This window comes from Scophthalmus maximus, chromosome 14 (assembly GCF_022379125.1).
Source record: "Scophthalmus maximus strain ysfricsl-2021 chromosome 14, ASM2237912v1, whole genome shotgun sequence".
NCBI lineage: Eukaryota > Metazoa > Chordata > Actinopteri > Pleuronectiformes > Scophthalmidae > Scophthalmus > Scophthalmus maximus.
Genome location: NC_061528.1, coordinates 13952829 through 13976203, shown reverse-complemented (window position 1 = coordinate 13976203; position 23375 = coordinate 13952829). Strand labels below are relative to the sequence as shown.

At 43.4% G+C, this 23375-nt stretch overlaps 3 protein-coding genes across 4 annotated transcripts; 1 reads left to right on the top strand and 2 right to left on the bottom strand.

Annotated features, from left to right (window-relative positions):
- Positions 1-244: 244 nt before the first annotated feature.
- c14h3orf38 (chromosome 14 C3orf38 homolog) lies at positions 245-2854 on the bottom strand. The gene is made up of 4 exons (XM_035651392.2): positions 2671-2854; positions 2152-2327; positions 1201-1445; positions 245-926 (listed from the first exon to the last, which is right to left on the bottom strand). Exons 1-4 carry the CDS (start codon positions 2798-2800, stop codon positions 563-565), a joined length of 915 nt encoding a protein of 304 aa, XP_035507285.2. The 5' UTR covers positions 2801-2854; the 3' UTR covers positions 245-562.
- Positions 2855-2909: 55 nt separating this feature from the next.
- zgc:152951 (uncharacterized protein LOC569013 homolog) lies at positions 2910-11698 on the top strand. 2 transcript variants are annotated; one of them, XM_035651391.2, is made up of 11 exons: positions 2910-3421; positions 4754-4993; positions 5126-5243; positions 6365-6517; positions 6675-6872; positions 7719-7792; positions 8459-8656; positions 8872-9009; positions 9101-9190; positions 9300-9443; positions 9664-11698. In XM_035651391.2, the coding sequence occupies exons 2-11, from the start codon at positions 4754-4756 to the stop codon at positions 9790-9792; spliced, it is 1482 nt and encodes a 493-aa protein (XP_035507284.2). In that variant the 5' UTR covers positions 2910-3421; the 3' UTR covers positions 9793-11698. The 2 variants fall into 2 exon arrangements, with proteins under 2 accessions (XP_035507284.2, XP_047193040.1); XM_047337084.1 differs by lacking the exons at positions 6365-6517; positions 6675-6872 and having other exon boundaries at positions 2912-3421.
- An 88-nt stretch (positions 11699-11786) lies between these two features.
- Positions 11787-23228, bottom strand: LOC118320517 (zinc finger protein 654). The gene is made up of 12 exons (XM_035651390.2): positions 23066-23228; positions 20978-21123; positions 20611-20692; positions 20180-20315; positions 19543-19745; positions 19120-19256; positions 18875-19016; positions 18282-18566; positions 17028-18182; positions 15703-16493; positions 14125-15170; positions 11787-14018 (listed from the first exon to the last, which is right to left on the bottom strand). Exons 1-12 carry the CDS (start codon positions 23189-23191, stop codon positions 14014-14016), a joined length of 4254 nt encoding a protein of 1417 aa, XP_035507283.2. The 5' UTR covers positions 23192-23228; the 3' UTR covers positions 11787-14013.
- Between the last annotated feature and the right edge of the window lie 147 nt (positions 23229-23375).

Below are 23375 nucleotides of genomic sequence, written 5' to 3'. Positions count from 1 at the left end.
CCCCCACATTCATGTCACAGTATTTGCCCAAAATAAAGGTAATACAACAACACAAGGGATTAAGCAGCATGCAATATTCGGCATTAAAGTCACAATCATTGTAACTGTCTGTGGAACTGAGAAGATAAATATGAAAGACAAACATTAAATCAAAGAATATAGTTCGATAAGAGCCATAAACATCAACGGCCATCACCAACATTATAGATGTTCTGATGTATGATACACAGAGCACAAGTGGACACAAGTATTAATATAATATTTATATTTGGTATGACACATATTTACAAGGGCGTGTCTTTGTTCATATTTTATCTTACAAAAAGCACAGGCACAACACGCAGCAGAAAAACAATATATAAACTTTTCCCCAGGTTTTTTTTTTAATGTTACATCACCAATATACTCCCCCAAGTAGATTTAGATCCAATAGTGTCCACCTGACACAATCTGATCTGACTGCTAAATATAAGTTAGCCAGTAGTCATTAGCCAGTGCAAGTCTCTGAAAACAACAGCTCAGCTTACTGTTTTTGTGCAACTTAGATGAGTGATGAGTGTCGTCAGCTGTAGAGGAGCTGCAGTTCACTGGAGTTGTAACTCAGGGCAGGCGCTGCCACCTCTGACCCCTCCACAGCATCCTGCCCTCCGATCTTCAGGTTGACAAACTTGATCTTCCAGGTGTTATTTTCCAGCGGGGAGCGGATGAGGCCAAATATTAGCTCGAAGATGCCCAGGCAGGCTGCATCTCTGTGGATGGTCCCAGCCACGGCCACCAGCACCAGGCCATGGGGGGAAGCAAGTGTCCTGAGGCCATGGGGTTCCAGGTTGGGGCAAAGGAGGAGCCGTTCTGCTCTGGGCAAGGCAAGGAGGCGAAGGCTGACCAGTTCCGCACCCAGGAACTCGTCCATCTGTTCGCTGCCAGCTCTGAGAATGAGGAAAAAAGCAACACAGCTCTGTCACCAGAGTTTGGTTTTGGGTTGTTTTCCCCTCAGTTAACTGTAACTATTCATTTCAGCTGTAAGGAAACTGAAAATGGAGTGCTACAAATGAATAAAAGAAATGAGGAGCTCCAAGGCGTTGTGAATGAACAAAAACTGAGCTTAACTCTAAATGAAATTACAAAACTTCTGCGAATCCTGAAGAGCAGATATGGTAAATTTAAATGACGTCTCGGTCCAACTGATAAAGACGTTCTTGCCTGGAGAGGAGACGCAGCTTCACATCTGGCCAGAAGTGCTGCGGCCCCCAGTCCTGAGGCTGCTGGCCCAGTGAGGGGTTCTGACTGTTCAAAAGCTGGAAGAACCACTGGCAGAACTGCTGGCCGAGCACCTGCGGGTCAAAGCCCACGTCAACCTTCGAGACCTGGATATCGGACGCTGTCTCTGTGGCCCGCCTCCCCTTGGTCCCATCCGTCTCTTCTTGACGGCTTTCGGCATCCGTGGCCTTGAAGCAATGAGAAGTTGTGTTGATACAGAAGGCCGATTCATGCACCAGGTCCCTTTTACTACACATGCTGCAGTAACGCAGATGTTTCCATCTTAAGGTACTTTTCTGTAATATTAAGTCTTACAGTCTCGATATAGTGTCACACAGGTCAAACTCAAATGTCATAGACTATTAACAATAGTTCCCTGTCTGTTTTTTGGATAGCTATGACTTTTGTTAATAAAATGTACAGCCATCACAATCAACCAGTGTCTCTGTCAATAAAATGTACAGCCATCACAATCAACCAGTGTCTCTGTCTCTCATGGTCGGCTGGGACATAGGTAACTGGGAGATGTGAGTATATTTGAGTCCAAACAGTCCCTGCAGAGGACAGCCTTCAGAATTGTGTGGCATTACACAGTGTGAACTTATTGTATTGCTAATTTCGCTTCTCCTTGATGAGCATCGATAAATTGCTTCTGCAAAAGACATTTGACCGGACCTTCTTCCAGCCGCTGGCTAGATTTTAACATCGCAAATGAGTGATGCGAAATGCACAAACCTTATTTGAGAAATTGTCATTTTCATATTATTCCATGCAGCCATCAAGTTCCTATCATGCCTTCATTTGTGACTGTACCACCTGTCCACCGCAGGCCAACTGTCACCACCTGCCCAGGCATGTTAGGGCCGAGCGACCCGACCCCCCATGTCCCTGTACCTTCCCCGATGACCAAAGCGCCAGCGTCCTCTTCACCAGCTGGTGCTTCTCGCTGTTGGGGGGCATCGCCACCCCCTCTTTGGCCAGGTACTTGAAGATGAGCTCACGTTGAACCTTCTTCCTTCTCAGGAGTTCCTCGGCATTTTTGCTGAAGGACAGTATGGTCTCCGTCGCCTCTGTGTGAACAGACAAGCATGAAGCTTGAGTTTATTAACGGCTCATATTAGGTAGAAGTAGACGTGGAATAACAGCAGGACGAATGCAGATTTTGCTGCCTCTGGTTTCGGCTGAGACCGGAAGTTGTAGATTTATTATCTTATTGTTGGTGAATGCGCAGCTCTTTGTGGGACCGGAGACTATGTATTTATACAGATAAGTAAACAGCTGCTCGTATAAAAAGGTTTACTGTATGTTTTATGGAACTTGTTTGCATGATATTAACTTCTGTCAAGTCTGGAAATGTAACGTAACTAAAGGTATCCTAGCTACCCTGCTGTCCGGTAGAGATTAGAAACATACCTGCAACATTCTCCACAACTATCATCTTGTTCGTCACTGTGTCACTAAGTGACAATAAGTCGATGTTCGACAGGAGCTTCAGTATCATTCTACATCCCGCGCGCTCAGTTTCTGACAGTCCCGACATCATTGACACCACCAAAACAGACGTTTAAGCTCGTCCTGCCAGAAAACCGACCGTGCGGAAACAAGTGACAGTCGAAAAACGTTCCGCAGTTGCTACAGCGAGCAAAAATACGAGGAGGACCGTTTTTGCCTTCAAAGCTGTAGGAAATATTGGCTTCTTAAATTGAACGAACGCAGGTATGAGTCATTTACTTTGCTCTGCTCGCATAGTTAAGGCTTATTGATGGGCCATTTGTTGTAGTTTTTGAAGGCAGAATTGAGATATCGTGGCCAATAATGTTGCTGTCGCGTCGAAACATACGATTGGGGTTTTTCGTAATCGTAAACCACTCTGTGGGCTAAAGCGAAAGAGCTTTAGAATTTACGGGGAACATTCGAAGGCACCACAAGGCGAGCTGGCCGTCAGCAGCCATGAAGCGGTGGACGTGGGCAGGCCCTGCGCTCCGTCAGCTGGTGCGTTCACCCGCAACACGAGAGACCTTCCGGCCGCGTTCCGGCTCATTCTAGAGGATTTCCAGCCGACATCGGACCGCACTCGAACACTTTAAACCCGCAGGACTAAGAGGACCAGACGTGATCCTCTATATTGTCCTCCCGTGTCCAGCAGGGAGCAGGACGCCGAGAGGTAACGTCACGTCACTGTTGTTATCATTCGCTGAAATATGTCTATATGTATGTATAATATATTCACATAATGGAGATAATCCAACAGTTTGGGCATCAGACAGTGGACGATTTACACTGGACGTGGCGCTGAATGATGACTCAAGTGTTGTGTTATGATTTGATCGTTGTTTTTTTATTAAGTCGAATCACTGTCCAGTTATTCAAAGACATACAGTCCCATTTATAACTCTATAAAAAAACGTGGGCCATGAGATACACTGTTGGTAAGGGTTCATACTCCTTTAGATTGAACCAAAGACTTTTCCTAGAACAATAATTGTTACTCTATAAATGGGGGTTACCTTACATGGGCTTTTCATCTCTTAACTTAAACATCGTATTCACTCATGTTCAATCGTCTTCCATGAACATCGGTATCAGTTGTTACTACCAACCTTATTAATAAGATACTGCCAAGGTAGAGGATCATTTTGTAATGCATCTGCAATGTTTGTCCTACATGAAAATAAAATAAAAAATGTTCTGGAATTCTCGTGCATGTACATTTGTAAATGAGGTAGTGTTTTCCCCTATATATAATTTATAATATATAATCATTTTCCCCTAACGACCCCAAACCCCTCAACCAGTAAACTTAGGGGAAACACTGGTATATTCCTTATTTTATTACACCAACTTGTTGACAACTCCATCAAAAACAGGGGAAACCAATGTTTACTCGAGGGTGCGTATCCAGGGATTCTGGGCACCAGTCAATTGCCTGCTGTTGCAACGCCCCCGTCTACATACTGAAAGCAACATGATTGTCTATTTGTTTGATCCAGCACTTGGTAGACCTAGACTGATACTCACTGCATAGTTATGTACCAGACTGATACGGTAACTTATACTTTAATGTACTGCAGTTCAAAGTCATGTAAGACCAAATCATACATATCCTGTCAAATATCATACTGTCATATAGTAAAATACATGATATGGTAAAGATAAAAAAACATATACATAAACATATAAAACAGGCTTTTATACACATATACATTTACACACCTACTAGCAAAAGGGACATCATTTCTCCGGGGAGTCCATGAAATATGCGGCATTTACATGCAACACACACAGTATGCACTGTGCACTTACACATCTACATACGTCAACATGGAGAACAGCGCTACACTGGTTAAGGCCAAAAGTTGTGTCTAGTCTGCTTATCCTGTTTGCGCCGTAGCTAAGAGCAGAAGGATACATTACCGCAACACACGGAGCCCAGCAACTCTTCTCTGGACAGATGAATCTTAAAAATCTCCGACTTGACTCACCGTTGTTGTTGCAGATGGAGGAGTTCGCGAGCCGTGCTCTGGGCCGGGTGACATTGTACTCCATCCAGGGCTGCCCGCACTGTGTGCAGGCAAAAGCCACCCTAGGGCGTTTGGAAGTGCCGGTGCGTGACGTGGACATGGGTCGTCATCCGGAGCTGAGAGCCGCCGTGAAGGAGCTAACGGGACGCAGCACGGTCCCTCAGATCTTCTTCAACAACGTCCACGTCGGGGGCAATGACGACCTGCAGAAATTGGTGAGGAGGAGGAAGAGGACAGACACCCGGTGAACTTACTGTATATTTTTGTACAGTGTCAAATGCATCTACCATTAAATGTAAATTATGTCTTAACATGTTCATTTGTGTCGAACTGCTTCACTTCCTCAGGCTCCTGAGGAGCTTCAGAGGTTGGTGAGTCTGGTCAAGGAGCAGCCTCTTCCAGCAGACGCTCCGCCTCTACCAGAGGAGAACCAGTCAGAGGATGTAGCCGGAGAGACGGATGGAGGTGAGGGATTTATTACTCTGGGAAAAATTTGCAAGGTTGAGTACTTGTTTTTTCCAGATGACTTAGTAGCCTTAACAGCCAATAACTTCACCAGTGAGAGATTTGGTGCAGAAATAGACAAATGTCTGTAATGCACAGTTTATGGTGTGTTGAACTATTGTACATTGTTTTTCTGTCATTGGGGGCTGATTAATTGTGCAATGTCAGTTTGGTCTGCTCTGAAATGTCAGCGGCCCTGTGATCAAACAGTGAGCGAGGAGAGAGAACTCTGAGTGAGTCAGAGTCCGGCGGGCTGGTGTTTGGCACAGTTCACTTTTGTAAGGAGGTGAGCCAAGAGCAGTTAGTGGTTATGAAATAGTGTGTGGGCATATGTGGACATCTCCTGTTGCTATAGATAAACACAGTTGATAGGGGGAACTTGACACTGTGGATGGAGCCTCATTATATGTGATCCCTAAGCTCTCTACAGTGTAAACAGAGCGTCTCCCCTGGGACACACACACACACACACAAACACAGCTGTCTGCGGAGAAATATTTATATTCAATGTTAGCTTGGATGCTTAGCATTGGCAACATCGTCATGGTGTTTCACCCCCTACTGCCACAGTAACTTGACGATGGGTGAGAAGTGAGGCGCCTACAAATGCTGATATTGATATTGATATTGCCAGGTTAAATCTTCATTTGCTCTTCAGTAGCATTTTACATTTCAGCCTTGTATGGTAATTATGGCTCATAATTAATTCAAGAGCACAACACAGTCATTTGTTTGCACACCTTTGTTTTCCCCTGTGACACCTGCTATGCCATCCAGATATGAAGAAACTGGTCCTTCTATTGAGGATATGAGGTATTCCAACATATTTTCCTGAACTGTCAACATATTTTCGTTCATCTCAAGTTATGCGTTTTTTATAAAAGAAAAAGCTGCGTTACACTTTTCATAGAGAAAAAACGTGTCGGCTTAAAAGACGCTGACCCAATTCAGACGATCAGTTTTCCCCAAACCCAATACATTTTTGTGCACATGCTACATTGCCCCATAATCTTTCTCACGTGTGTGTATGAACATGTGTTTCTCTGCTTGTTTGCACATTTCACATATTGCTGCCCTCAAAGAGTTTGTGTGTGAGAGAGATGAGTTGGCCAACCTGGTAGAAGACCTCAAACATGGCGATGTGATTGGGAGTCAGAGGAAGGGGCTGTCTGTGCACAAAAAGAGCTTCTCAGGCACTCAGCTGGTTGACTGGCTGCAGAGAGAGAAGGGCATGGGTAAGTAAGTCTGCAGACCTGCAGCACATAGAAAGTCTTGTGGTAGACGTGCATAGGACAATCTGGAAAACTCCTTGGAACTATCTCAAGTTGTCCCGATTCATACAAAGCACAATCCAGATCTGCGCACTGCTGACTGTGGCCGTGTGTGTGGCAGCCAGGGCCAAGGCCTGTTCCACTGGACAGGCGCTGTTGCAGAAGAAGTACATGGTCAGTGTGCAGCGAGGCTCTGGGCAGCAGGGCGGCGGGTTTGGAGGAGGGGAGAACACCATGGACACGCTGTACAGGCTGCTGGAGGACGACCCTCATTCAGCCCTCAACGCAGGGCAGACCGCAGGCTGCACTGTCCCACTGGGTAGGTCAGGACGGGACCAGGCTTCGGGCCTTTGGGCTTCTGGGCTTCGCTGGGGTTTGTGTATAACGGCAGTGAAGGTTACAATGGTAAGAGCTGAAATGGGGGTTAATGATTTATATGATAGCTTGTCATAAAAGAACAAAAAGATTTCACATCACTCCATGACCTTCACCTTCTGTGTGGGCGCTGTAATGCAGTATGAACAGTCCAGGTTCACTCAATAAATTTTTATTGAGCTTTCAACTGCAAATCAACGTCTTCATCAGTAGATGGAGTTTGGTCAGTTACCTGTGTTTGTCACCATGACAACTGTACAAACTCCACCGGATGAAAACAATGAGTGGAAGTTGGTCTTTGCACTTGTTCAAACATCATGTAGTATCTCTTGTCCCACTTTTTTTTGCATAAAGTATTGGCACAAAATATGACCTAGTGTCAGCTGGAGTTCAAAAATATGAACAGATGTATATCATTTAAGCCCTATTTCAAAACCATGCTCTTCTTTGCTGCGGGGTTTGGTGCCGTCTTTTGTCAGATCACTACTTGTCAGCCTTTAATTCGTTTTTCTTTTTCCCGCGGTGGTGGTGCTGGAGGTGATGAGGCATATTGCCTGGCTATGTATTGCTGTATTTGTAACCGAATGTTGCATCCCTCCAGAGGCAAACTAACCAGCTAATGCTGTGCTGTTGCTATAATCCTCTTTTCTGAGCATGTTACAGTGGAGTTGTGCTCAGCCGCGCTGTTCTCTCTTCTGCTCACAGGCTCACATGTTTCCATTTGCACGACTCAAAGCTAACGAATATGTGAAACGTTAACCATCCCTCTCCCTCTCCGTCTCTCTCTCAGCTGCTGAGCTCTCTTTGCTTTTGCGGGAGTTAACTCTGAAACTGTTCACAGAGCATCTCTCCGCCGATGGCAAGGTAACGGCCTCATTGACTGTTGACTCGGCTCAGGGTTTTCATCTGTAACTGTAACTGCACGGTGTGTGAGTGTGTGTGAATCTGTGGCATGCATTTTGCACTGTATGTAGGCGTGTCATGATTAATAGTTTTTTTAAGACCAATTTTTTTGATACTGAATCGTGTGAGCATGCAGCAACGGCCTATTGGTCGTCACTGCTCTTCTCCTACGCAATTTGTGTCGCTGCTGCTGAAAGAAATGTTATCTGAAATGTACAGTAGGCCCTGAATGCGAATCTTCAAGCTGATGTTATCGCCTCCGACACGGAGAGCAGATGAGCGGATCGAAGCAGCGCGACCGGCCGGGATGTTGTTGACATTCCTCCTCATGTCAACATACACGCATTTTAACACAATGGCTGTTATTTAGTTCAATACAAATAATCGAGTTCATGTATCGTACAATAAGTCGATACCGTAATTATCGCGACAGGCCTAACTGTATGTAAAGAAAATGGCTGCGCACACAGATTGACCTTGACTGTTTTTCATCTTGTGGCCTTTCTGGTCTCACGAGATTTTTTTTGACGTTGTATGTCTCATACACCCGCACAAGGGATGCCGTGTTTTCTTTACACCTGTGTATTTGGAGAAACTGAGAGTGTGTGTGTGTGTGTTCTCCCGCAGTCTGTGGACTACAAGGGCATGTCGGCGAACCCCGCGTTCGAGCGTTACTGTGAGCTGTCCATTCAGCTGCAGAGGGTGGAGCTGCTCTCGCTGAGCCGGGAGGAGAAGCTGGCCTTCTTCATCAACATCTACAACGCCCTGGTCATCCACGGGTCCCTGCGCCTGGGGGCCCCCACCAACCTGTGGCAAAGATACAGAGTAGGATCGCGTGGCTGCACTCAAAGTTGCCACACTCGATTTCGAAACCCCCTCATGTGTTTGGAAATACTTGTTTTGCAAAAAGCTTTTAATGGCGGCAGCAAGGCCCAGCTGATATTCCTGCTCTTAGGTTGAGGATAGACATTAATCGTACTGTTTGTCAATTTGTGTTTGGCCTTACATTAAAATATATTTGCTTCTGTCCCATCTTGTAGTTCTTCAACTATGTGAGCTACCTGATTGGAGGGGAAGTGTTCACCTTGCAGGACATTGAGAACGGCGTTCTGAGAGGGAACAGAAAGGGTCTCGCACAGTTCCGAAGGCCCTTCTCCCAGACAGACCCGCGGCTACAAGTATTCAGATCTTCTGTTAAATCACGAGTCAGAAAATGCAACGGAATTCCTTTGGAAATGACTAAATGTCTCTCCTGCTGTCTTCCACCAGGTGGCTCTCCCGCACGCCGAGCCCCTCATTCACTTTGCCTTGAACTGTGGCGCAAAGGGCTGCCCGCCCATCAAAACGTACACCCCACAGGTGAGCGCGTTTCAGTTCCCCTGCTTCAGCCTCGATTCCTTGCGCAACCTGATAAATACAAAGAGCTTGAATGGGCTGACATCAAGTGTGACCCACTCATCTCTTTCAGGACATCGACAGCCAGCTCCGCACCGCGGCCGAAGCCTTCCTGGAGAATGACGACGGCTGTGTGGTGGATTCTGGGAAAAAAGAAGTGCGACTCAGTCAGATATTCAAGTGGTACAAGGCCGACTTTGGAGGCACGGATGAGAATGTAGGTTTGACTCCAACAACATGAATGCCTCTACTACAGCATTTGAACTTGTCAAAGGTTGAGTTTTTTTTAAGTATGTGTCTGCCAATAATAGTGATAGGTGTAACTACAGTGCAGTCATCATTCAAAGGCCTGCAAATTATATCAGGAAAAAAAAAATACTGACATTTCTTCAACCCATCTGCTTATCTCACTGGGTTTTATCTCCCCTCCCTCGTAGCTGCTGAAGTGGGTGCTGGAGCACATGGGTGACTCGCCAAAGAAGACCAGCCTGCAGGGCGTCCTGTCTGAGGGGAAGACCAAGGTCACCTTCCTCCCATATGACTGGAGCTCCAACGGCACCCGCTGAGCATCAACACAAACACACACATACATACACACGCAGCTAAACACTTTTTGCATCCGTCTACTTTCTGCATCTAATTTAACCTCATTGAACCTTTTTTTTATGCGAAACAAACTGTTAATCCAAAGGGCCGTGTTTGCACAGTACTCATCGGCTTATTCGAACTTGACTTTCATGATTCACTGGTTTCGGGTAATGCCCAAAACAAAAGATATGCACAGACATTTTCTACCGCGGCGGCACTTTTAATATGATGAAAATGCACCTGTGTTGAAAATGTTTTCAAACTTTTGCATCTTGTGTAAAATGACAACATTACATATCACAAATAATTTATGATTATGAATGCTGCAATCTGTATTATTATTATAACAACAAATTCAACCATCACTATGGTTTTCAAACTCTCCGATCCTAAATCTTTTTTACGCCACATCAGAAACTCAGGACCAACAGATGATGCAACCTTCTCAGTCCAACACGACCCATTTTTTTTGCGGGCTGCTTATGTGGAGCACATGGAGCTGATAACTGCTGATCCAAACACACTGCCTCGACAAGCCATATCGAAGCCTGATGAACTTACAAACCCACTCACTCGAGTGTAGTGGTCTGCAGATCATCCACAGAGCTGCTCCATGTTTTCAGCAGTGTTTTTCAGTAGCTGTGAGTTGGGGATCTGTGTCCTCTGGAATCTCCCCCGCTGCTAACAGCTCCACAGACAGATGCAGTGCTCAGACTTGTGCATGTCTTGGTTTTGTGTTTCTCCCTCTCTTCACTCGCTCTTTTCGATCCAGGTCTTCCATTTGAAAATCGCGAAAGTGCAAAGACTATGTTTTCAACGCAGTCATCTAGTAAGAAATCTGATGATATTGTGAATAATGAAAACTTTGGGATGCACTCTTAACTCAAAATGTTTATCGCAAACTCTGAAATGCTGTTGAAATATATTTTTTACTTTTTCACATAGAAAAATGTTCACCGTTGAAATAATGTTCCGTGTTTATTCAAATATTTGTCTCGAAAACATATTTATCATTGCCCAAATCAGCACTCATGAATACAATGAAACGTAGCAGATAAGACTTGATTAATTTTGTAGGTTGCCATCGTGTTGAGTTTCCACCTCAACATTGAAATGTAATTGTATCGCTTTTCCATTTTACCTGGCCTTAAAACATTTCTAAGATTCATTTTTAACATGATGCATCTTGACGTATTTTTGGTGCGATGTCCAACACTCTCAGTAATTTAAAGATGAATGGTTATGAGGAGGGTGTGACTTTCCATTATTACAGACTTTATCCCAGGTCAAAGGAAAACGTGCGTGGAAACGAAATTCAAGTTGGTCGATGACATCAACGTACTGTACGCTGCATGTTGTTAATACTCGTTAGTTTCATCTCATTCTCTGTCGTCTGGATTTGTTTGCCTATAGATTGTGTCGTGTTAAAATCGCGCTCATTATTTTAAGTATTGGTTTCTGTCTTTAAGCTTAAAAATGGCAACAAAGCAAATGGTTTAATGAGCATGTTACAACTGGAAGGCATTTGCTGCATGAAATAGCTCTGCCTCTGTCAAAACAGATTTTTTCTTTTTCACACTGCCAGTGACACTGCACCCACATCTTGATTTCACTCAATTGCATTTCCGAGTGACTTTGGTCATTGTGGACTAAAGTGAACAGAACAAAAGGCTGGTACTTCTGTATGTTATCTACATTATAACTCATCACTGTATTTATTTTTCTAATTACATCATGTAGCAGGAGATTGTGATGCAAAAATATCTTTAAAAAGCAATTCTAATATAATCAATTCTATTTTCCTCTCTCCAGGAGTTTATTGAAGCAATATGTTCACGGTTAGTAAATATGCAATGCTGAACTATAAATAAAGTCTAAACTGAGTGAGTTCTTCTTTACTGTGTCATCTCATGTACATGAATAAATATTAAAAAATATAACAGGCCAATAACTACGATCCAAGACAAAAGACTTAGATTTGCCATTTGTTTATTCAAACAAATTTTCATCACCTTTTCTTTAAGAAAAATAAATGAGGAATCATTACCTTTCCAAATCCAATCTGTTAAATTTGTACATATAAATAAGCAGGTTTAAGTGCAGTCCCATATAAACATTACATTAAAAAGTTATCAAACAGTAATAATCTCAAAAGTATATACATAACAGGACCAATTTAACATATTCTTCACAATGAAATATATGATCACCGAGAGTTACAAGGTGAAACACTGAAAGTAAACCGGTGTTGTGTCACTGTCCCCATGTTTATCTACAGTCTAACACCCTCTTGGCACTAATGAAACAGAGTAACTTGTTCGCTGAACAGAGAATCTGTGACGGTACGAAGGCAGATTTACCCGGTTTCAGACATTTTGATCACGGCCTCAGTGAGTCAACTGATTCGTGATGTCAGGCCAGAGGACTAGTTAAAAAAAGGCAAACACTATTGGGCTTAACTGCAAAAAACAGCAGCCCACACATTAAGCTGAAAACAACAAAGTTGTGTTATGTTGTCAAAGCTTTGAAGGATTTATTCAGAATCAAAATTAATTAGTTTAGAGTGGTGGGGAGAGAACACAACCACCACATGTCCATTGTTATTTTCATTTCACATGTTTGATACACCCGGTCTACAAAGACCAAAGATTGGTACATGTTTCATCTGGAAGACTGTATATTCTAAACACACGCTCTGTGCTGCTCAACTGTCAATTACCATGATTTTTCAAAATATTCCTTAAAGTTGAAAACACTGGTCATGATGTACTGCATTTAAAACCCATACTGTGAGGACAAATCATAATAGCATAGGAATAAGTATGAGTATGATCAGACAGCCTCTGCCGATACATTTTTATAAACAAAGCACGAGACAATTCGCCTCAAAGCTAGATCCTTAAAAAAATGGTTTGGTGGGAACAATGATTTGTTCTAAAATCTTGCAATGCAAAACAATAAATAAATAAATAAAAGTTACTGTTCCAACAGTGATCAGTTAGTTTAAAACTAACTGACATCCCTTAAAGACAAACAGATCCAAAAAAGATCAGTTAGTTTTCAAGAAACCCAGATTAAAAGATATATGATTAAAAGATGACAATCTTTCAGGTTCAAATCAGCAATCTGTTAAAGGGGTCAGCATATGACACAAATGGACATGAGCCAGTGTCAACAGGGTGAACGCAAAGACAACCACAAGTAACGGGGTCATTTTTGTAGCACCACCCAAGTTTTCAGGAGAAGTAGTTTGCCAAAGTGAACCATTGTGGGGGATTTCTTCACTGCTGAAGTTTGGTGCAAGTGTGGTTGATAAGCAACATCCTTTACCAGGCAGGTTCATGAACGTCGTTTTGAATTTAACACTTTTTATATCATGTGGTACAATAACGTCACCACAGGATGTTGACGCCAGAAAACACTCAATCTGTGGTCTACGAAAGAAATACTGGTTTGTGTGAAGTTATGTAATGGCTTATTTAATCTCTCAGTTCCCAGGCATTTTTCAGAGTTTCTTTTAGATAGGAGACATGTAATGCTCATATTCAGGTTCATAATTTTAATTTTTGGTAATCACTTCCTCTAATGTTCAGTAAACATACTGTCCATTCCTGCAGTTCCTCCGTCCAGCCTCTGTCTGAAACACCTGGTTTTTGCTCTGCTCTCTTTAAGGCCCCCCTCCCAATGTCTGCTCTGATTGGCCAGCAGGCCCATCAGCCTCCACTCTCACTTTACCTGGACTTGTTTGGGGGAGTCGAGACTAGCCGCCAGGCACTTAGCGTAACATTGTGATATCACCGACTACTGACGGGGCGTTTCAGGAACTTGTCGGGGCGATGAGCTCCCTTTACCGCAGATCTTGTACATACACAAAGAACCTACATAACACTAGAGGAATGGGGGAAAACTGAAAAGAATAATATGTCTCCTTTGAAAGTTGTTTACAGCTTGCACAATAGTGATGTTTAGAAGAATAGCAATGTTCAAAACTACTTTAAAATTATTGCTTCAGAAGATTTATCAATTAATAAAATCCTCCAATTAACCATTTTGGCACATATCCTGCCTTTACTAACACACTTGGTGTCCAGGAATTGCTTAGTACTGTGTCTGCGTAGTAAGAAAGGGTTCCAGTGTGTTTGTTCAATGTTTGGTGACGGAGCATCATGGTCATTCCAGCTACGGCTCCTCGTGCACTATTAACCTAAAAACAAAAACAAACAAAAAAGAAAATTGGTTCAAGCAGGTTAGAACTATTCATGCGATAATGAGCTGATACATTTGCTAACCAGTGAATCGTGTATGCTTACTGTCATCATCCGAATCGAAGCCAAATAGTGCAGAGCAGGTGTTAAGAGCTTGGTGTTTCTTCAGTTCTTCTAGGCTGCTGAAGGAGGACAAACATTTGTCACAGCGCTGTCTGACCTTCTGCTCAGGGACCACGTTTTCCACCGGCTGCTCCGTCTCCTGCTCGAGTTCTTTCTTTTTCTTATTGCACCAGTAAACGTTTTTCCTCAGAGCAGCTTCCTCGGTGGTCCTTCTCTTGCGCATGGAGAGCAGAGACTCGTCCAGGTAAGTGGAGGGCGGCGGTCGAATGAAGGGGGCTTTGACAAATGTTGCGTAGGAGGGATCTTCGGGTCTGAAGGTTTTGTGCTCGGTGATGTGCGGCTCTCCCAGCCTCTGCTGGACTCCCTCAGCCAAAGTAGATGAATCCTCAATGTCTCGGACATTCAAAGGGTCCTTGACTGAAGGTTTCTTTTGACACCTCCGAGTTGAAGTGGCTGCAGCAGTACCTGCATGGGAAGTGGAGGTCGATCTGTCCTCATATCCATTAATGGTGGAGTTGCTGTCATCTGTGGGCTCCTGACTTTTCTCTGAACAATCATCTGATTTTGACAGGTCTTCACCACTGTTTGGAACATTTCCTTCACCATCCCGCTCATTCTTTTTGCTCATTTCCTCAAGATCCGAGGCCTCCACGCAATCAGGGGTGGGACTGTCCCTCTGCGCCTTTTTACTCTGCAGCCATAACTCTTCCACCTTCACTCTCTGCTTCCACGGAGCTTCAGCATTTTGCTTTATCTGTCTGCCAGCTCCCGATTCTTGCTCCTCTTTCTGAGGCGCTGGGATGTAGTGTCTCCATTCGTGGTCGTACAGGCCCTGGAGGCTTGAGAAAAGCTTCTCACAGTCGGTGAAGGGACACTGGGGTCTGAAGGGCTGGTGGGTGACAACATGGTCCTTCAGTTCTTGCTGTGTCAAGAACCGGTGGTTACAATCTAGATGGTAGCAGAAGTGTTGCAGCGGATTATTATGGAGCTTCATGTGGTCCTTATAATTCTGGAGAAACTGTAACTGCCTGTTGGAGAAAAGCACAGCGAATATATATAATGTTCAGTAAAGATCATTTAACAGCAGACAGAATATTTAAAGCAATAACTTCCTCTCAATGTATGAAAGAATGGTGAGGTTTAAAGATTTACATTTTTGTATATTTTATAACAAGGGAGGAAAAACTATAACTGGTACACTAGCATCCCAATATCAACTAAAACTTGCATCTAATGATCCTTTGTGTTTGACATTACCTGTCCCACATGCACTTGCTAGGAAGGTAAGAGTTACTGAATGATTCATAACCAAATCAGTGATTTTGATTTAGGCACCAGATGTAGAGTTGGAATTCTGTATTAGTGGCCAGTTATACCAGAAATCAATGCTGTGGATGCAGAATTTTTGTGTCATCCAATTTCCCTCCTTTCAATTGCACCCTTTACACATTCAGAGAGGTTTTAAATAACGATGTTATTGTTTAAATTACAGGTTCAATTCCTACTGGTACAGTCACAGTCATTAACAGTCTGTGGTGCCTGATCTACTGTACATCTCACCTGAAGCAGAGGGAACACTTGTGCTTGGCCCATATAAAAGTCTTCTCCAGCACCTTCTCTTCGTTGATATGGCATTTGATAGCGTGCTTTGTCAGCGTGGTGCTGACCTTCAAGAATACTCGGTCGCAGGACTCTGACGGGCACAAGTGATACGTGATGTCCACACCAAAGCCATTTTCTCCTACTGGGCTCTCCTCCCCCTCTCCTTCCCCATGCCTTTCAATCACAGATGGATCTTTTACAATCACTAGACCATTTTCAATGACCACCTGCTCATCCTTGAATTCTACCTGCTTGAAAATATTTGCATCAGGGTTCTTGCACTTTTTGTGAAGCACAGACGTCTTCTTGATGAGCGTGCGTAGGTTTCGGATGATTCTATCTTCCCTCCTGAGGCTGGACACTTTAGCTTTGCCTCCAGGTTTCCGTTGTGGAGTTTCCTCATCTAAAATGGTAGTCCGATTTTCACTAAGAGGCTGGTTTGGATTTTCCACACCATCTCCTACTCCATTCGTAGCTGGCTTGTCCTCGGTGCATGGGTCCTTATCAGGAGGTTTTTGCTTGCACATTTCATCAAAGTGGTCCAGAACATGCTTTTTGGCAAAAGAAAGCTGTTTAAAGCGTTTTCCACAGAGTATACATCTTAGTTTCCGACTCTTGAGGTGGGAGAGAGCGTGCCTCATAATATTCAAGCCTTTATAGTCTTTGCGGCAGATGTTGCAGTGGTGTGACAAATGGGCATATTGTTGAGTACGGAGAACTCTGTCCTTCCATGTTTTTTTGGATTTCACCTGGAGAGAAGACAAAAAACACAAACCAATGACTTTTTTTCTTTTTAAATTATATAAAAAAGGCACTAGAACCACAATGTCCGCAAAATTTGCGTCTGGATATTTTCTGGAGTTTGCTGTTCATGCATAAAAAAAAGGCAGCAGGAGATTGTCTGAGTCAGGCAGTTCACAACAACAGGAAAATCTCCAGAGCATTCTGTGGCGCCTGAGAAAAGCAGCAGGAGGCATGACGTTACGATAATTCTGCTGCTGAAATCAGTATTTTTGTTTACAGTCATCAACACAGGCACAATGTCTGGAGCAATATTTGCTGACATTCGTGTTCTCACATACAGATCCTATGGAGAAGTTCAGTGCATGTTGGACAGCAGCAGACGTCCTTCTATCTTCTTTAGTGATACACCTGATCTGGTGTTATCCCAGATAAGTGTGTGTGTGTCTGTGTGTGTGTGCACACAGTTTGTTCAAAACAAGATGCAACTGTAACATACACTTTCAAATTGCTGGAGCAGAGATTACAGGCGAATAACTGACCTCAGTATTTGAGACTTTTGTTTCCACTGGGGGTTGGGGCTCCTGCTCTGCATCACCATTCAGCTCTTCTGGTGCTGAGGGTTCTTGAGGCTGCACTTTCTCACCTTCTGGCTTTCTGGATTTAAGGGAATAGCTGTGCAGCAGTTCTACTGGACAATCCATTAACTCTAAGGTTGGTCCATCAAGCTCAGGATCAGCTTCGATAGCAGGAAAGGAGACTTGAGTCTCAAGCTGTGCCGAAGAGTCGTCGTGGGTTTGTTCACTGAGACTGCTAACACAGACCAAGTCAGTATCTTCCCCAAGTCCATCTTCCTTTTCAAGTTCATGCATTTGTTCGAGTTGATTCTCTCTGTCTTCACTCACTTGTTCAAGTTCATTCTCCAGATGAGGCATCTCAAACTCTGTGTGTTCTGTGACCATTTTCTCCTCAAAACCACTTTCGTCTTCAGTAAGGACCATTTCATTATCAGGGTAAGAGACTTCCAGTTTCAGTAAAGGCTTCCTTCCCCGCTTCTTCCCTTTATATTTGACCTTCTTCTCTGTAACTGGCTGTACTGGCTCCAGCCTTGGAAGACCCTGCAGCCATCTCTTCTTCCGACCTTTCCTTTTCAAAATTTGGCTCTTCACACATCGAGACAGATACTCTCTCTTGCGGTTCAGAGGGAACTTTGCAGAAACAGAATTTTCCTTGTCAGTGTGATTGCGTCTTAGAGAATATATGGGCTTATTGCCCAAAGCAGTGGATTTGAGATTGTATTTGATCTCTGGATCATCACCAGGATCAGCCTCGTCATCAGACACAGAATGTTTTCTCTTCCGCAGCCTTCTCCTCCATTTTCTCTTCTTCAGGGGAGCATTGTCTGTTGGAGACACACTCTTTTCTGCCTGCACTTCTTTAACCTGCTCTTTTGGATGATCTTGGTTCACACATGTATCTTCAGTGCACTGGAGCAAACTGAGACCTTGTGTACTTGATTCATTTGAGTCATTTGAGCAATTTGTTGACAGCTCTTCACTGAATTCATTTTCTTCTTCCTTCATCTCATTTAGAACAGCAGCCTTCATGACCTTGTCACTTATCAACTCCAAGCAATGGGTCCTGAGTGTCAGGAGGTTCCAGAACTCAGGATCGAAGCACAGGCGCTCCTTCAGCATCTGGAAACCACAGACGTAAAAAATGTAGGCACAAATAATAAAGTTAATATATATCCAATTTATCATAAGATGCTGACCATGTTCCCCACCCCCTCGAACCTGCAGAATATGGAAGCGGACATTGGTCCGGACGGGACTGTTGTGGGGATGCGGCTCCTGGTCGGGATGCATATAAAGCAGGCAGACGGTCCTGTAAGCCTCCACGCTGCGTTCTTGACAGAAGACCAGCAGAGCACACGCTCTACAGATTTCCAGGTCATGAGGGAGAAGGAAGGCGATGGTCTTGCAGACCAATGACTGGGTTACAGAGTCCGCCTTCATGTCACACAGCTGCAAGGCCCTGGCACAAAGCTCCACACAGACCTGGATACCTTCACCCCCCACCTATACAAAAAGAATCATTAGTAATTTAAATGAGGTAAATGATGGATAGATTTGTTTGTGTTTTTGTGATATTTGGGTTCTTGGTCATCTCCCCGATGAAGACTCTCCTTGCCCAGTTACTCGGTTTGTAACAGGAATAAAAACTGATGACTTACTCTAGGAAGTGTCCTGGTGAAACTACAATTTGTTTTTAGTTCACAAATATTTAATAATAATAGATGGATTGATAAATATTGGAACATCTTTTCTAATATTTTTCCTGAGGAGCACAACATGTAAACATATAATGACGTGGTTTTATGTCGCACCTCTGTGGTGACCAGTTTGATGAAGGGGAAGATGGCTCTGACATTGGTAGCAGAGGAAGCCAACTTTAAGCATTCAGCCAGGAAGCCTTGTCTGGAGGGATGGGCCCTAAGATGCAACCGACTCCAGATGAACACTAGGTCCCTGTAGGCAGGCAGCAGATGACAAAGACATCTAGTTTAATTATATTGTCATTTAACAACAAATATTATATTAGTGTTATGTCTGTATCTTGTATCATACTTACCAGATATAATACATGTCTCCATTGAGTAGATGCTGCGTAAGGAAAGCTTTACACAACGACAACAGGAGCTCATCTTTTTCAACACTCTCTGTGTTGCAGATGATCTCCACTGCATCACGGCCATTTATCTCTTTCATCTAGGGCGGAAGATATGTGGAGGCACACACATTCAGAAAAAATACACCACACACTTCATCAATGTGCATTACAGCCAATGGAGGATACCAGGAACCGAAGACAATATTTTGTTTAAATGTTTGATTAAATGTTTTTCTCATTTGATCAAACAAGCAGCATGTCTTTTTTTGGATTAATCATTGGCTGGTGTAATTCTTTCCATTCATCTCCATTTCTACCATCTTATGGGACAAACACATGTACACTATGTACACTACCCCTAATGCGCTGTTATTCTTCTCTTACCTCCTTTTGAAGATGTTCGTGCAGTGAGGCCTTGTGGAGGCAGGTAAGGTAGGCCTGATGGAAGTAAAGGTGCTTTCCAGCCTCACGGTTTTCCAGGCAGCTCTTAGCCAGGGCTATACCCTCCTTTATCCGTTCACAGGCCTGCAGATAACGAACTCGCAGCTCCAAGAATATTGGCAACTCTGAGCTCAGGTATTCCTCTACTACATGGGAGAAACATATACCTGTTTAAGTACATGATATGGGGCTATTTACTAAGGCTATCACTTAATATTTGAAATTGGAATTTAATAAAGAGTGAAACAAAACAAAACAGAACAGACAAAAAACTGCAAAGAGCATGAAACCATGCAGAAACTGAATAGGGAGGCATTCAGTACAATAATTTGGAGTAAATCTAACAGTGTGACAGTGATTAGTGAATGACAAACAGGAAAGTCAGGCTAGATTACAACCTGTCACATTGCCTGTTGCACTACAGAGCACTGTGCTCTCCCCATTCCTCTGCTTCCTCTACTTCTCCATTAAGCTGGTTACATTTGTTAATGAAATTGCTGCTCAAGTACTGAACATGACGATAGAGTGGACTCTGTGTTTGCACCATATCTGTTAATAAATATGATCACGAGCCGCCTACCCTCTTTTGGTGGCAGGTCTGCCTCCTTCAGGATTCTTTGCAGCACTTGATTCTCCCATGGGCCTCCTGCTTTGATGATCTGCTTCACTTGCTGAAAGTAGCCATTCCTGTGCCTCAGCAGCTGAGTGTGACACTCCTGCAAGGTGTGGTAAAGAAAAAACCCTTTTCGTGAGATGAGGAAGTGCAAAATTGAGTATTATGATACTTAGGTCCACAATGGCCAGCTAAAGCAGCAGAAACAGTAGAGGTGGAAAACAAAGTTGTCTTTATTTTGATAATTTTAGTTAAAATGACTATGCTGTGGTGGTTCTAGCCGTTGGTAACTGTTACTTAAGACTAAGCACAGATTACTAAAGACAGGTACAGCACCTAGGTCTAATGAAAGCATTTGTGTAGATAAGAGGACGAAGACAGTGGGTCAGTTATGTCACCTGAAAGGAATCAAGGATGTCTTTTAAAGGGTCTTCCACAAATTCTTCTTTGCTGAAAAATAGCATCAGTTCAAAGAAGCTCCTGTAGATGAGGGGAAAAAAACTCAGTGAGTCAACATCTTACTGTTAACCTTAAGCTGTGTGGTGTTTACATATGTCAAGTCAAGTCTATCTCATATTTTGCTGTGTTTTCCCTTATTTTCTATTGCACATTAAGTACATTGAGTCTATGCTTGTAATATGAAATGTGCTATATAAATAAACTTGACTTGACTAACAAGCTTTTTGGTTACAGTTACTGAAATAAGATACAGTTTATCTGTTAAGAAACAAAAAAATACTCAGCTCCAAGTGACAAACTACTTACAAGGCCAGACTACTGAGAACATAGTGGATGTGCTGACAGTCATCAGGGAAGGCAGCAGTGGCTTTGGTGAAACTGCAGAGTGCCGTCCTCAGCACTTTCAGCTGGGGGAGAGGAACTTGCCATTGCCCTGTGTAGTCCGCAACCAGCTGTGCAGCAAGAACAAATACCGCCACAAAAAACATTGAAGTTATTTCAATATGACAAGAGTTAATCGGACATAGTAGCTTAGCTAATATAGCTGATATAAAGTAAAACTTACAAATAGCACATTCAGTGCACTCATATAGATAGATTGGTGAATGCATGGATGTTCTGACAGACTCATTGACACTGCCATTTTTGCTCATAAATCTACTTGTTTATTAAAAATCAAAATGGAAATCTCTCTTTTACAAAGTATTTGAAACCTTCATTTAGTACTATGTAAAAGCCATTTTGGCAGAAGTTACAGAGTCTTTTCAAGTTTTTTTTCAAGGATCTGTGCAGTTTGATATTCTATGGGTTTTGACTGTGCCACACATGGGCAGTTAAGAGACTTTCATCTTGGCTATATACTGTATGTCATTGTTGTGCTGAAAGATGAGCCATAAGCCCAACACTCTTGTGCACTGTGGAGCAGGTTTTCTAATAAGGACCACTCGATTTGGTTGCATTCTTCCTCTTTAATTCTGACTAGTCTCCCTGGCCCTGCTGCTGAGAGGCACCCCCACTGATACTTGACTGAAAGTTTTTGCAACAACCACCGTGTGAAGCATGGTTACTCTTCTGGCCCTAAGAGTAACATTGATGTCTCCTCAGACCAGAGAATCGTTGTCTTCATGCACTCAAGAGTCTGAGTGAGTCTGGGTTTAAATTCTGCCTTGGAGTCAAAAAAGGCCCTGATTGATGAAATGCTGCTGGGATGATGGTCCTTTCCCCAGGACTTCCAAAGCACAGATAAGAGTGATCACTCAGTTCTTTCCTTGGTCATGTCCTTCACCAAGGCCCTTACTCAGTTATGCTGAACGCTAGGAAGAGTCCTGCTGGTTACAAACTTCTTCCATTTCATAATTCATAGAGGCAACTATGCTCCAGGGAACACTCAAAGCCTTGGACATGGTTATATACCCTTGTCCTGGTCTGCTCACCACAGGTTTATCACAAGTGTCATGTGCAGAAGTCTTGGGACTTCCTGGTTTGACTTGAGTGCTGGCACACAGTGAGAATAGTTGGCAGCAGGAGTGTGATGTGATTTGATTTGCCAGAGGCGGACACAAATCGAACTCCACACACGTCTCAAAGATATTCAAGGCAAGTGGATGCACCTGCGTGGTTAGGTCTAAATACTTTTGCAATTGAGAGATTTTAATTTTTCCACTAAATGTGTTACAATAGATATTTAATTGAACTTGTTGTCATATGGGTATTGACTGTAGATCTACTTCAACCATTCAAATTGAAATCTGCAATGCAATGAAATATGCAACAAGTAAAGGAGTCTGAGTACTTTCAGAAGCCGCTCTGAATTAGTGATTATTGTAACACCAGGGCAAAACACTTTGGCAGCAACTACAAAGGCACTTTGCTAACTTTCTGTCGCTAACATTCTTAGCCAATGTTTGGTAACAGTGCGATGTGGTACATGATGGCTAAGCAGGACGTTTCCCATTGGTGACTGTGATCATTTTGGTGTCACCCTGATAGGTCATTCACTTATAGTATTCGACAGCACAACGTGTTGTATTCCAGTCACCAGTTTAATAAAGTGTTTAGATAACAGTAGTCACACAGGTCGCTGGAAGACCTCATACCGTTCATTAGCTTAGCTTAGCGGGCTTGCTATAATGCTATGTCGTGTCGATTGCCACAGAGAGATCCCTGGTTAAAACAGCTGCTACTTGAAGTATAAGAAGTAGCGTCCATAACTTATCGAGGTTGTGCTCAGCCTCCCTGTTGTGTTTCGGGCGGGCTACGGCTCAGTGTTAGCTAGCTACACAACTGCATTCACGGAGCTAAGTCCGAAGGCTAATGTTAGCGGCGCTAGTTAGCGTTAGCTATAAACAGACACCGACTCCGTAGAGCACGCAGCGCGACGGGGTCTGAACGTACCTCACAGAACTCAGAGCAGTAGTCTTTGCTCTTCGGAGACGACTCGCCGCCGCAATGTCTGTGACACAACGTATCCAGGGCTGACTCGAGCCCGTCTGTCTCCAAATCGCTCTCGCTGTCCGCCATACTTGCTGCTGTATCCAGCGCATAGTCGGTGTTGCCAGGTTTTTGAGCTGGAATCCTCCCATCTCCCGCAAACGGAGGCAACCAACCTGGCAACACTGTAATTACAAACGTATTAATAAAGTTTTTGACGGTGATCAACAAACAACCACACACAACAGTGTGAATGTCCCTTAACGCTTTAAAC